This window comes from Calypte anna, chromosome 3 (assembly GCF_003957555.1).
Source record: "Calypte anna isolate BGI_N300 chromosome 3, bCalAnn1_v1.p, whole genome shotgun sequence".
Classification (NCBI taxonomy): domain Eukaryota; kingdom Metazoa; phylum Chordata; class Aves; order Apodiformes; family Trochilidae; genus Calypte; species Calypte anna.
Genome location: NC_044246.1, coordinates 107,660,182 through 107,673,515, shown reverse-complemented (window position 1 = coordinate 107,673,515; position 13,334 = coordinate 107,660,182). Strand labels below are relative to the sequence as shown.

General features: G+C 38.0%; 1 protein-coding gene across 1 annotated transcript in view; it reads right to left on the bottom strand.

The window, feature by feature from the left end:
• The window catches only part of KLHL29 (kelch like family member 29), a 391,937-nt gene that overhangs the window by 68,361 nt on the left and 310,242 nt on the right, over nt 1-13,334 (bottom strand). The window contains exon 6 of the mRNA XM_030448709.1: nt 3,023-3,161. Within this exon, the coding sequence (XP_030304569.1) occupies nt 3,023-3,161 (139 nt within the window). The remainder of the gene's footprint in view (nt 1-3,022; nt 3,162-13,334) is intronic.

Genomic DNA, 13,334 nt, shown 5'->3' with positions numbered 1-13,334 from the left:
TTAGGCTCCTGACTGGACTAATCCAAAATAAAAAGCGCTAAGCTCATATATTTAGAAGATATATCAGACAAGAACTTTTCTGTAGGAGGACCAGGAACTGCCATACATGGAAGGATCAACCATTTCCTGAGAAATTAAGGGGCTTTCAAAGTGTGCTCTCATTACCACATTTGCTTGATAAAGAATAAATAACTTCAGAATTGTTTTGGTTAATCAAGCTTGGTTATCAACTTTTCACTAAAGTGCAATAAAATAACATATTTTTCCCTGCTATAACTAATGCTCATCAAAGAGCCTTCCTCAAGATGGGCAATAATTCTATTACATTATTTGTATATTTTTTTCAAAGGAGGTAAATGATCTCTTTGTTTCTGAAAATTTTCCTTTTACTCTTTTGAGACACTACTTGCTATTCTACAACCAGATACCAGCTTCAACACACAGTGGAATCAATGGCAGAACAGATGAAGTAAATACAGTGGAAGATATTCTTTTTCTGCATATATATATATATATATGGATATACACAGGACCTTCATGAATAGATAATCTTCTCATTGACCTTTCTGGTGACCCATTGGTGCCTTCAGTTGGAATGGGATTAGAGTTTTACCCTGGCAAACACTGATTAAAGTGGCCTTTGTATTATATGTAATACAAAGAGATCTCTTTTATTCTTTAAGAAAAACTGCCATTTCTTGTTTTGGTTTCTATAATAACAGAGTGCAATATAAATCACATAAAGCTTTAAGTACTATCTCAAAGGAGCTGCTAACAAATATCAGGAGAGGATTCTAGACGTATTGGATTTATAAACATACTGACTCTGTGAACTATAATGATTCTGTATTATTAAGGGCATGATCCTATGAAATGCTGAGTACCTCTTGCAACTTGAATCTTTGACTTTCATTGACTTCATGGGTGTTTCAAAAATGACTAGGCTTTACACTGTAAGTATCCTCTAAGAAGGCAAGTCTTTAAAAATTCCACCCCATAGCCCTGAGTTTATTGCTTTGCAAAGACATATTTGCTCAATTTACAGGCGAATATTTATTTTTCACCTGACAGTTTTGCAAACTGAACTAGACATCAAGCTGGATTTTTCCCTATTCAAGAATCATCATCATAAAGGTATTTTTGCCCGGGATACAGCTGTGCAATTCCATTAGACTTCATTAAAGATACATGTGTCCAACTGAGGTTATATATGGAAGACAACCTCACTGAGACACAAACTGACCTCTGGAATATATACTGCTGCTGATGATGTCAAACAAGGCAAAAAGTGATGAGGCTGGTAAATGGGCAAAGCCTTTCACTATTTTTCTCTTTTACTGCATGTGAGCTTGCGTGGGCAGCTATAAGATAATAAATACTGAAATCTAGGATTTTGCTTTCATAGTCTTTTTTCAGAGAACTTAAGAAGTTTTTTTCTTCAGTTTATTTGAAATGAGTTCATATCAGAGCAGCGTTCAATCTCCATTTGATAACTAAATGATAAAGCAGCAAAATTCCTCAGTCTGCTTCTAGAAATAGATGTTGCCTGTTGACTTATGCACATAAACAGATGTCTTCACAGCAAAATCCAAAACGACAGCCTTTGGCCAGTCAGTTGTTAGGTTTCTGTGAGTTTATTCTAAGATTTTTATTTCCCTCTATATATTCTACTTCTAATCCCCCTAAAAAGCAGATAGTGTAACCTTTACAATTAAATGACAATGAGCAGACAGAAGAGAAAGGACAAGAGAGATCTGGCATAGCTATAGCTAGCAATCATTAGATTTACAAAGGGGAAAAGGCATGCTTCCTAGGCCAGCATATTTTTTATGAATAATTGATAAGGCAGTCAGCACAGTTATATCATAGAAATGTAATATATATCCACAACTATAAAACCAGCTTTGTGCAAAAGAACATAATATACTGAAAGGAGATACCAGCCAATATGCCATCCTGAAATAAAATACAGTCACTATTGTGTTAGTTGGCAAAATTTAAATACAGGATTTGAAGCAAGCAAAATGTTCTTTAATCCCATTTTTTAGCACAGTCCAGGCTCAGTCTGCTCAGGAAAAGACTGCAAGGCAAAATCAGCAGCTGCATTAATTTGCTGATGATTGAGAGAAAAATGAAAGTTATCCTCATGTTTTTTTTTCTCCCTACTTGCTACTCTAACCTACTAATAATATGAGAGTACCAATTTATTCCTATGCAAGTATATGAAGCATACAAATTGAAAAATCAATGTAATGGAAAAAAAAAGATTATCATGCACTGTTTAGAATCAATCAGCTAGAAACAGAGGGGGGGAAATATGCAGGTGGAAACATGATGTTTAGAAAATGTACATATTGTACCCACCCTAAGCTAGAGTCTTTGTAGGAAAAAACTACCCTTAGTCTAACATGCAGACTGAGCTATATTTTGAGAATTGTCTTATTTCCCAACCTTTCCTGAGAAATTAATCAGTAGTGTTTTCGTCTTTTGAAAGTCCCCAAATAATAATAAAAATATAAATCCCTTTGCCCATAAAAGCCACACAAAAGCATGTAACAAAGATTGCAGGGTGAAGGGATTACAATACTCAAAATGCTCTCTCAGCACGATGGCTCAGCATTGTTCACCAGAACACTGATGGCTTATTGTAGCCTGAAGGACAGACTGTTGTTGTATGTGTTGGAGTCCCTTGAAAATATTGACAGCAATAGTTTTTACTTGTGGTCTGAATCACCATTAGCAGTTGAGTTTAAATCTCAGATTTCTCACTGGTGGAACAGTTTCTTCGGCCAAAACCGGCCTGTACTGATCAGAAATAATTACACTGTACGAGTCAGATGTGTAACAAATGGGTCTGAGTCTCAGTTTGGAAATACATTCAGAGGAGGTGGAAAGAATGGCTACTGGCTCTGTGACAGGAGATTCAATCTTCATAAACCTGCAAAAGAGGGGAGGAAAAAAAAGCGACACAAATGCGCCCTACAAAAGAACAGAGCAGATCACAGCTGGAAGGAAGGCAAACCTTTTAATCAGGTCCTTGAAATACAAGCTGCAGGAAGCTAGAACATTTTGGTGGACTTCAAACTCTTTGCCTTCAACAATAATTTTCAGGTCTGTAAACTCTTTCGCTCTGCGTTGCTGGTTCAACTCCTTCAACATTTCTGCAGAACAGAGAAGACAGACAGTGCCAGGGTTCCCATTAAGAGTTTTTTATTTTCACTTTTTACTTTTAATTTTTTTTTTTTTTTGTAAAGAAGTAGAGAAACAGGAAACAACTGATATTTTTGTTGGTAAGATTGGCTCAACACAGACAGTCAGAAGTTACGAACATAGCATATTAAAAAAAGAAAAAGAAAAAGCAGGAACCAGTAGGTCTAAACAACTGAAATATATATACACAAAAAAACAACCCCAAAATCAATCCTAAATTTGGAAGGGTTAAAAACAAAACCAAAATATTTTCAGCATCAGCAAATCAGAAGCACAGAGAATGTATCATCACAGAAAAGTTAAAATAATTTGTTGTAATAAAAATCAAGAGCTAATGATTCAAATGCAAATCAGTTTTGAATATACTAGAATAATATTAGTAAAAACATGGTATTATGATGCAATGTGAACTGGATATGGGTCAAAACAATAAAACCATAAAACCTGCAAAAATAACTTATCCTTAACATAGTAAAAAATGTGTTAAGCTTCTCAGTTAACAGAATAGGCTAGTATTTCCAAATAATATATAAATTACAGTGCATAAAAAAATAGCCATATTATCAGTGCATCTTGCAAATATACCTCAGCTATATAGACTACAATTGTACGTGTTTCAGAATTAGCTTAAAAGCATCTTTATGATAAAAAATAATCTCACGCAGAGAATAAATTACTGCCTTTTACAGCAATTCCCATTTTTTGCACTCCAAGGATTTTTACCATCACAGCATTTTTATTTTTTAGCCTTGAATGGCTTCATTTACAGCAACAATCAACTTTCACACATCATGAAAGAATTGTAATGATTAAAATAACCTATGAAAGTGCTTCTATACTGCAATAAAGCACCTACCTTGTGTGATGCCTCCTTTTATAATGCCTATTGGTACTAACAGAATGAAATAATGGCATGCCATATCTTCATGTGTGGATGTGAACTACCAAGTGACCTATGTGTTCTTTATGCTAGATGGACTTTTAAGGCTAAGACTTCCCTCCAACTTTGCAGACCAAAGTGGCACTCAGAATGAATAGTATACTCTTCACCTGGGCAATAGGCTGGGGGTTCAGAAGACAGTGATCAAAATTAGAGAAGAACTGATTTTAAATACTCAGGGATTTTGGTTTTATTTTATGTTTGCAATAGGTCAAGGTTCTCATTTTCTCAGTGCAATACCCTGAACACATTCCTCTTCAGACAGATCTGTAAATCATTAACAGTTTTTTACATAGGGTCCCTCCTTACACAAAATAAAGGGGACCTGAAGAGTGTGTAACTATAACTGCATTTATTGCCAGTGTGGTTAAGTGCACTGGGCTGCCAAATCATCACCAGAAGGCCTTATGGTGAAATTGAAGACCCAAATATAGTTGTGTTCGCCTGCTCTCCCAGTGAAACTCAACACGAATCCTTTCAGTGAATCACTAGTGCTTAAACATCAGGAAAGCAAGCAAATATACAGCTACTGCATGAAAAGGAACTGAAGTTCTCCCAAGCCCCGGTATCTGTGGTGCACATTTTTCTGGCCTAAGTAAATAAATGTCACCTTGCACATTTATGTCTATTTAATGGAAACACAGTAGTGTCTGAAAGGCTAATTATTCTGTGCTGAAATGGGTCAGTGCTCTCCAGAGAGCAAGCAGATCATTAGAGAGGGCACAGAAATAACAGCAGGTTTGTGTCAGACCTGTAATAGGGGAAAATAAACCACTCTGTCCTGTGGGTGCTATAGCAGGGACTATTTCTAATAAATTAATCTGAGCTAAAGTACAGTGATACATTTCGAGCAAAACTTCAAGTGAGATCTGAATGTTCACTCTTCTGCAGGGAAGTTTCAGACTTTTTTTATGGAGTAGTGCCTGAAGTCCAGCTTGACCATGAATACCTATGGCCTCAGTCAAAGACCAAGGATGCTTTGGACACAAGGGGTGTTTCACCGATTTAAGTGACTTAAGATCTTTGGTTTCACAGCAACAGCACCATGTGCTTTCTTAGCCATGTATTTTTGGAGGCAGTTGTGGAGGAAGTATTTTTCTGTCCCTTTTAATGTATGAATGACTTTGGTTTTTTCCTTTGTCTTTGCCTACTTCCCCACTTACAGTTTACAGCAACTGTATTTTTCTCCTGACTAATTTTCTGTAATTTCATGCCTTAAAGACACTATTTTTCCCTCTAAACTTTCTGATACTTTTTTTACCCTTACACAATGTCGCTTTTTTTTTTTTTTTTCATTCTCCTTTTCAAATCTGCTCAACTATTGTCCTTCATCCTCATTTGCACTTTTCCTAAGTTTTATGCAAGAACTCCTCTCTAGTATCTGTGGCAGTCCTTCACAATTTTCCTTGCAGAAGTCTTTCAAGACAAGGGCTCCAACTAAGAGTAAGTCATACAAGTTGAAGATTGCACTTACACAAGGGTTAATCTCCATCTCATCTCATCTCATCTCATCTCAATCCATGTCCACCTTTAAAGCTCATGCTCCATTGTTCCATGTGTTCCAAGAGCACAACTGTATGGATAGCAACCTTGTAGATGGATACTGTGCTCCAGGAGAGGAAACAGAGTTTAGTTCCACTCTGAATGGGCTGAGGGTTTTTGGAGGTGGGCTAAGAGTAAGCAGGACAGTAGAGACCATCTCTGAACTCATGGTTATGGCCTAAATCACTGAATTCTTTGTGAAGACACAAAGTTCAGACACTGCAGTGATGGATGCTGTGCTTGCTGTGCTATCTCTGGTATTGTGAGAGCTGGTTTGAGCATCTAAGTCCCCAAATGACTCCCCCAGGCACTGGGCTGATTACTTGGAATTTACTGAACACCCTTTAATTATATCCAGTTCTGCAGTTCGTGGGCACAGTTTCTATCTATTCTCTAACACACTTCAATGTGCTTTATACTGCATGCTTTCCTTAAGGGATCAAAAACAGAGAACACAGGTCTGGAGCACTGATGCAATTTGGATTATTAAAAAAACAGACATTAGAACAAGTCATAGTCAGAAACTGAAGCTTCTCTTTTTACTGTAGCCATCCAGAAGCCACAATTCCCTCCCTGTTCTCCTGATTTGTTCTAGTGCCCTCCAGAGAGGGGAGACTACAAACAGTCCTGTAATTTTTGTAGCTCAGTTTCTGAACTAGAAAGAGAAGAGGCAGGTGGAGAGAAGAAGGAAGCTGGGAAACTGCACTGATTCATTGATCTTCCTCTCCGAGGCTCCTTTGTATTACTAAATAACTAGCAGGCATTAGTATTGGACACAAGGTTATACTGGAACGAGCCCTCATTCTCAGAGTATTTGTAATGCTCACACTGTGCCCAGCGAGGCTTTAATGATTTATGAGGACTCAGGATGAGTTGGAAAACAAATTTTTTCACCAGGTAATAATGCCTGCCAATGAGTTGTAAAAGGAGAGACAACACAGTGCAGTCCTGGCAGTGAAAAATGATCTCAGTTGTCTCCTGCTAGTCCCTCTTCTGTGCTGCTCCTAATTTTCAGCATTTCCTTCAACAAGTGGAATTTCCCAAAACCTTTAGAAAAGGATGTGCTGGGAATTTCCTAGTGGCTATTTATTCCTCTGGTTTCTTTGTTATTACAAACATCTTTCTTATTTGATTTATTTTAAAGTGATCCAGATAAAAATCAAATACAAGGACAGGTAAGGTGCAAGGTCTCAGTAGGATGGGCACTCCTACTCCCCAGTGAATCACAGCAAATGTTCTTGCATCCATATGTGAGGGATTTTCCTTTGCACCCCATGTGCACACACACATTGGAACTGCAGAAAACAGGCAAGTCTTTTCTGTTTTCATCATTACTGATGCTAAATTATTCTCAAAGACTGGTTTAACATTTTCTGCATGAAGACATACACAAAAGACATCTGGGTCTTCTTCCATAATTACATGAGCCATATAGTGACAGAACCTAAGTGGGACTTGGCCTAAAACCTGGAACTGAACATCTCTACGGAGCTTGTGAAAGCCAGCACTTTCTATCTTGCCATTATCAGCCTTCCTGTCATTGCTTGGGGCCATTTAAACATAATTATATTGAGAGTCCCAGAGAAAATATGGGTCAGAAGGTGTAAGAGACTTTCTTCAGGTCAGTAAAAGAGGCAGAAAGAACTCAGAAGCTTTGATTCCTGCAGTCCCCAGCTCCATCCATCACATTAATCTTTCTCTGTTTTAATTAATGGACAAATTACAAATTAAACAGAAGAGCCCATAAGCTTTGGATCAAATGGAGGACTAAAAGCAACTGTGTAATTTTGTAGATCAAATAAAGGGAACAGAAATGATATTGTGAATTTTTTTTTTTTTTTTTTAAATTACTTTTGATCAGAAATAAGAATGCACAAGAAATGTACTCCCCAAGGCTACTTATTTTGTATTTCAAGCAGAGTAGAGACTGGATACCCAGCTGAAGATCCTCTCTAAAGCACAATGTGGCACCTCCTGTGGCACAAATGAGGCTCTCAGGTTTCTTTCCACTTTTGATACATAACTCTTTATTTAAATTCTAGTAGTTAAGGGTTTAAAATGTGGCAACAAGAACCAAAATAGAATGAACTGTGAAATACGGAAGAACACTTTTCACAAACTGTTTCAAAAAATTTGCTTGGAAAAACTAGCCCATTATAAAACTGCAAAGGCCACTTGATGAAACATCAATAATTAGTCTTTCAAAGAACATGCAAGAGACCAGTATTTGTCCAGGCAGCATCATGCTATCATGACTGGGACAGAAAATGTGGGAAACCCAAGAAAAGTTGCCAGAAGAATCACAGAATCATCATAGAATTGGCTGGGTTGGAAGGGACCTCAGGGATCATCGAGTCCAACCCTTGAACCACCGTTGCGGTTGCTAGACCATGGCACTGAGTGCCACATCCAGTCTCTTTTTAAGTATCTCCAGGGACGGAGAATCCACTACTTCCCTGGGCAGCCCATTCCAATGCTTGATCACTCTCTCCATAAAGAAATTCTTTCTAATATCCAACCTAAACCTCCCCTGGCACAACTTAAGACCATGCCCTCTTGTCTTGTTGAAAGTTGTCTGGCAAAAGAGCCCAACCCCCACTTGGCTACACCCTCCTTTCAGGTAGTTGTAGAGAGCGATGAGGTCTCCCCTGAGCCACCTCTTAGAATCTATTTACTTTCTTCCCTTAATAAGTAAGGGAATTAATTTCCAAGATTATGCTCTAGTTATATAAAACAAGCATTTTAACCATTAAGTGCCAGCACTGCCCACACCCACATATTTTATGAGACAGAGGAAGAGCATGTGTAGCTACAAGAAATTGATACACAAGGCAAAAGACTTGGTAGTTGAATAGGAGTTACAAGTGATGGGAAAGGGTGTGCCATGGTCAGTTTTCCTAGTGACCCACACAGCAACTCAAGATTTTTAGTCAATTTTGACAAGTCTCTCTTTCTCCTTGCTGCTACACCCACGGACACAGAGAGACCACAAAGCCTAGAGAATCCCACAATAAACTGCTCCACCTGCCCTCCCACTATATGTAGCTTGAATCAGCTGCTGAGAGAGATAAAAAAAATGCTTCACTGCCTCATTAGGGCAGTCTGATGAACTTGTGCAGACACACCTGGTGTTGCAGTGGCTGAGGTTGTCCTCCACTCCCCTGGGGCATTTGGACACTGAAGAGCAACTAAAACCCCTTAGGGTGTCCCAGGATTTAAGCTTCCATGGGGTGTGAAGACAAGTACACACCTCTGGAGAACAGCTTCCTACTTGGGACTGAGGAAAAGAAATGAGTCCCTGATTCTCTTTTTGCCTGAAATGAAATAGTAAAAAGGAGAAAGATCAAAGCTGTGTGGGAATCATTAACAGATAAAGATGGCTAAGATATGATCTTGGGATCTTCAGTTTTCTTCCTGGACTCTTAAAAATTAAACACTTGATTATGGGGACTGCCTCTGTAATAAAAAAAAAACAACAAACAAAACCAGAAGCATCACGAGATGTGACACTTGGTTGTTTTTTGGGTTTGTTTGTTTGTTTGTTTGTTTTTTGGTTTTTGTGGCTTTTCTCCTTCCCTACAGAAGGTAAGTATTAATCTGTTGCAGACAAACACTTCCACTTTTTCCTTTTGGACCTCAGTTCCAGTTGAACTTCTTCATCAAGAGGAGGAGAAAGGGATGCAACAAAGCAGGGACTCACCTATATGAGGATCCTGTATCAGTGAGATGGGGGACACAGACACATACTGAAACCCTCTTGCTCTGCACTGTGAAATGCAAGGGCTGCTGCTGGTTTGGAATGGAGGTGAAAAATATCACTGTACAATAGTGGTGTGTCCAGCTCTGCTCTCCCAGTCTGTCTTGATTATGGAGCTTCCATAAGATGCCATCCTGCTCCAAAGGTGTATGATATTATGGATGTCATGCTTGTGGTTATTATGAATATTTTGCTTTCATAAGCTTTTAAGCCAGATAAAATATAGTGAGAAAAGCTGAGTAGTGACTACAGGAGCACTATGAGGCCACACTCTACCCAGTCACTGCTACCCCACTACACACCCTTGATAAGATGGAGCAAGTGCTGATGGAGAAGGATCACTGCTGGCACCAACCTCTGAACACAAGGCAAGGACTCATCTTTTGCTGGGTTTTGTCAGCAAAGCAACATGAAATGCAAAGTGTGAAGCTGTCATTCTCTGAGCTGATACAGTTACCACAGTAGGACTTTGTAGTGCAGTCCAACCTGTCTAGAATGTAAGTTGTGGTAACACTGTTATCCACCTGTGCTGCTAAAGGAAACAGGAACAGATGTTGGGGAGAGGGAGAGAGAGAGAGAAAGAGAATTTTTAAATCCCATACTGAACAACATGTACGTGGCTGATAGTTATACTTAAAGGGTTACTGGCATTCTGCTAAATGGTTTTTTGTTGTTCTCATGGACAAATTTCTCACCTTATTATGATGAGAAAGGGTCAACAGACTCAGTTGCAGTGATTACTCACTTGAGAAGGACATCTACAACTCTATGTGTAAATGGAGTCTTTCTAAATATATTTAGAAGTCAGGGAAGCAACCATATGATGTTTTGAAACCAATTTTCAGGCTATTATCATCACTAGAACTGACAGTAGGAGGTACCTCAAGGATGCTTTCACACATTACAGAGTTGGTATTTTCCTGTATTAGGATGTAGGACTATTTCGACATACACTTCCTGATTATATTCAAAGATGAACTACTCCCTTAACTTCTAGAAAAATCTACATTAAATGCAACTTTTTAGAGGGTTTGGTATCACAGTTATGCAATAAAAAAGAGAGTTTGGGGGCTAGAGTGCCTTTGCTGCTTTGATTTATAAGGTAAAGTCTTCTATGGTATCCATGCCTGCTGATTTATAATCATACAGGGTTATAAATGCACAGTGAGTGTATGTGACTGGTGTTGAAAATGAGCTGCATTTACATTACATATATGAATGCAAAGAATAAGAAAAAAAAACAGAGACAATCTGATCTCTTTAATTTTCCAACATAGACTGTGATCCACATAGGGACAAGCAGCAAGACCAAAGGATCTAGCAATAAAATACCCACTCAGATGTTAAGATAAAGATGCAATTTCCCATACCAGAATGTGCTGTTTCTTTATTTTTTTTTTCAGAAATCACCCCTGATTAAATATCAAGTTGGCTGCAGCCTATTCTATATTGGCCATGGCAAATAAACCCCAGGGGATCCCAGCAAACAGCCAGCCTGGGCCCCTGTTCCATATATAACATGCCACTGCCTTAGTTAGAACTGTAACTTGATTTCCAGGCAGACAATAATTTTCTCTGGAAACAAAATGAGAGACTGACAGAAAGAGGAGGAAAAAAAAAAATCCCTATGAACACTGGATAGGCCAGATTCAAACAGAAATTTACTTCTGATTGTTTTATTTACCAGCAGGCAGCCCTGAATATCAATGCACACTTAAGGGAAAGCTAAAATATTTATTACTATGTGGGATCTGGGATGGATTCAGTATTATCCTAATTGCTTGTAGCAGAAGACTAGCAGATAGCTTTTAGACCTTTTTGATCTCTTCATGTAGTGCAAGGCATTAGCTAAACGTTTCCTAGTTTTGAAGGCTTTGAACAAGAAGCACCCATCTGTGAAACTGATAGTGTAATCAACAGGCTCCCTGACACATCAGCAACAGGCAAACGCTGACCAGTTCTGGTGGTGGAAGAACAAAAGCTGCAAATTGTGTATTATGTGAGCATATGTACAGCCAGCAAACAAAGTGCTTGTTTTCCAAAAGAAGAAAATAAGAAAAGGCAGGTTTCTGAAAATAAATCAGTGATGCACCCAAGTCAAATTTCTTGTATTAAAGAAAAAAATAATAATCCAAAACCAAACAACCAACCCCAAACCAGCTGGAAGGCTAAATTTTAATAACTGAAGACTTCAAAGCACTTGATACATTAATTAGCAAAGGGAGGGTTTCCTCTGCCCATTATAAACAAAGGCAGTGCTGCCCAGTTTCAGCAAGGGCAGTACTTAATTTGTGCTTAGAATGGAGGTAGGGGTAATCAACACAATCCTTTGAAAGAAATCCATTTTTACTGACCAGTGGTAATGCACCTATTTTCTCTCATTCATACACTGCAGTATATGATGGCTGATGAAAGCAAATAAAACTCAAATCTCTGGTACTGAAAACTCACCCTTTCAGAAGATACTGTGCATTATCCATAAATAATTACTAAATCTAGGAATTTAGGCCAACTCAATGGATGGCTTAGTCCCAGACACGTTATGCACTGGGTTAAATGCATGTAACAACATCTCTTGGTTCAGTGGGCATCTCATAGAATAAAGGACTGTCCTTTTGGTCCAAATTGGAACTCTACAATGAGACTCAATAATTATAACACTATTAAAGCAGACAAGTGTAATAAAATACTGTGAAATAAAAAAATAAACATGTTGCCAGTTACACAGTTAAGTGCAAGGCTGTTAACTTGCCTAAGAATCACAAGTGACTGCAAGTCTGGAAAAAATTATAGACAAGCTGATTTTTGTACCCCAGGAGCTTTAGGATCATGTTATCATATGATTAAAAAACCTGCAGTTTGTGTCAGATTTCTTTGAGTATCTCCCTACTTAAAAAAAATTTAAATCTCTATATTCTATCTCTCCTAAAAATGTAAAAGAGTATATAATTAATTTTTTTCTCTTTAATAAGCACTGTAAAGTTTTAGAAGTCTAATGGTGTTGTAGTTCTTTAGGAAATGTTTTGTAAAACGTCCTCTTCACTTTTACCTAACTCATGTTTCCCCTTAATAGGGTAAACCTTGATTTTTAAGTCTTTATTTTTAAACAAACTTTTTGGAAGGTATTCTTGCTAATACAAATGACTCTTATATTCCTGTATAAATCCTAGTAAGTCACTTCCTACTGTCCTAAATGGTGTTGCCTGAATAGTGAATTAGTATAATGGTATAGTAAGAGAGTATGAGCTGTGACTGACTGATAATGTAAGAAAATAATTAACTGCAAATGTTTATATTCATAGAAGAACAAGTTACCATGAGGTGTTTAAGTAGCTACCACACCAAACTCAGTATAAAATAAAGAAGATACTTTTAAGACGACTGTTGAGATTAAAGGACAAGGATTTATTTAATGAGCATTAAAATTTATGGGCTCTCTAAGACTTACACATGCCTATAAAGACTATTTTGAGAGCGGAATGGCTTTCAAATAATGAAGATGGTTGATAGGCCTTGGCTAAAACATTTCAAATACAAGTGAAAACAAAGGGACACCTCTGAAAACACAATGATTAAGTCAAAATTTCAACTGTGAATGCTACATACAAATTTCACAATCATTTCCTAATCTGAAAATGCTACCAAGACCAACCTGCAAAGGTGCTGAACCTCTGAATGGATGACAACAGGCAATTTTGAATCCAGACAAGCATGAAAGAAGCATGTTTTTCTCCTTCTGTGTAGTTATGGAAACAGAGAGATATAAAACTCCTCCTAACTGAACGAGGGCTTTTCTCCTCTCTCTGCTCCCCCTCACAACTTTACAGTTGTCACCACAAGTCATCCTGCTCCCTCCTGCAAGCCAGCAGGCAGCAAGCAGGCATC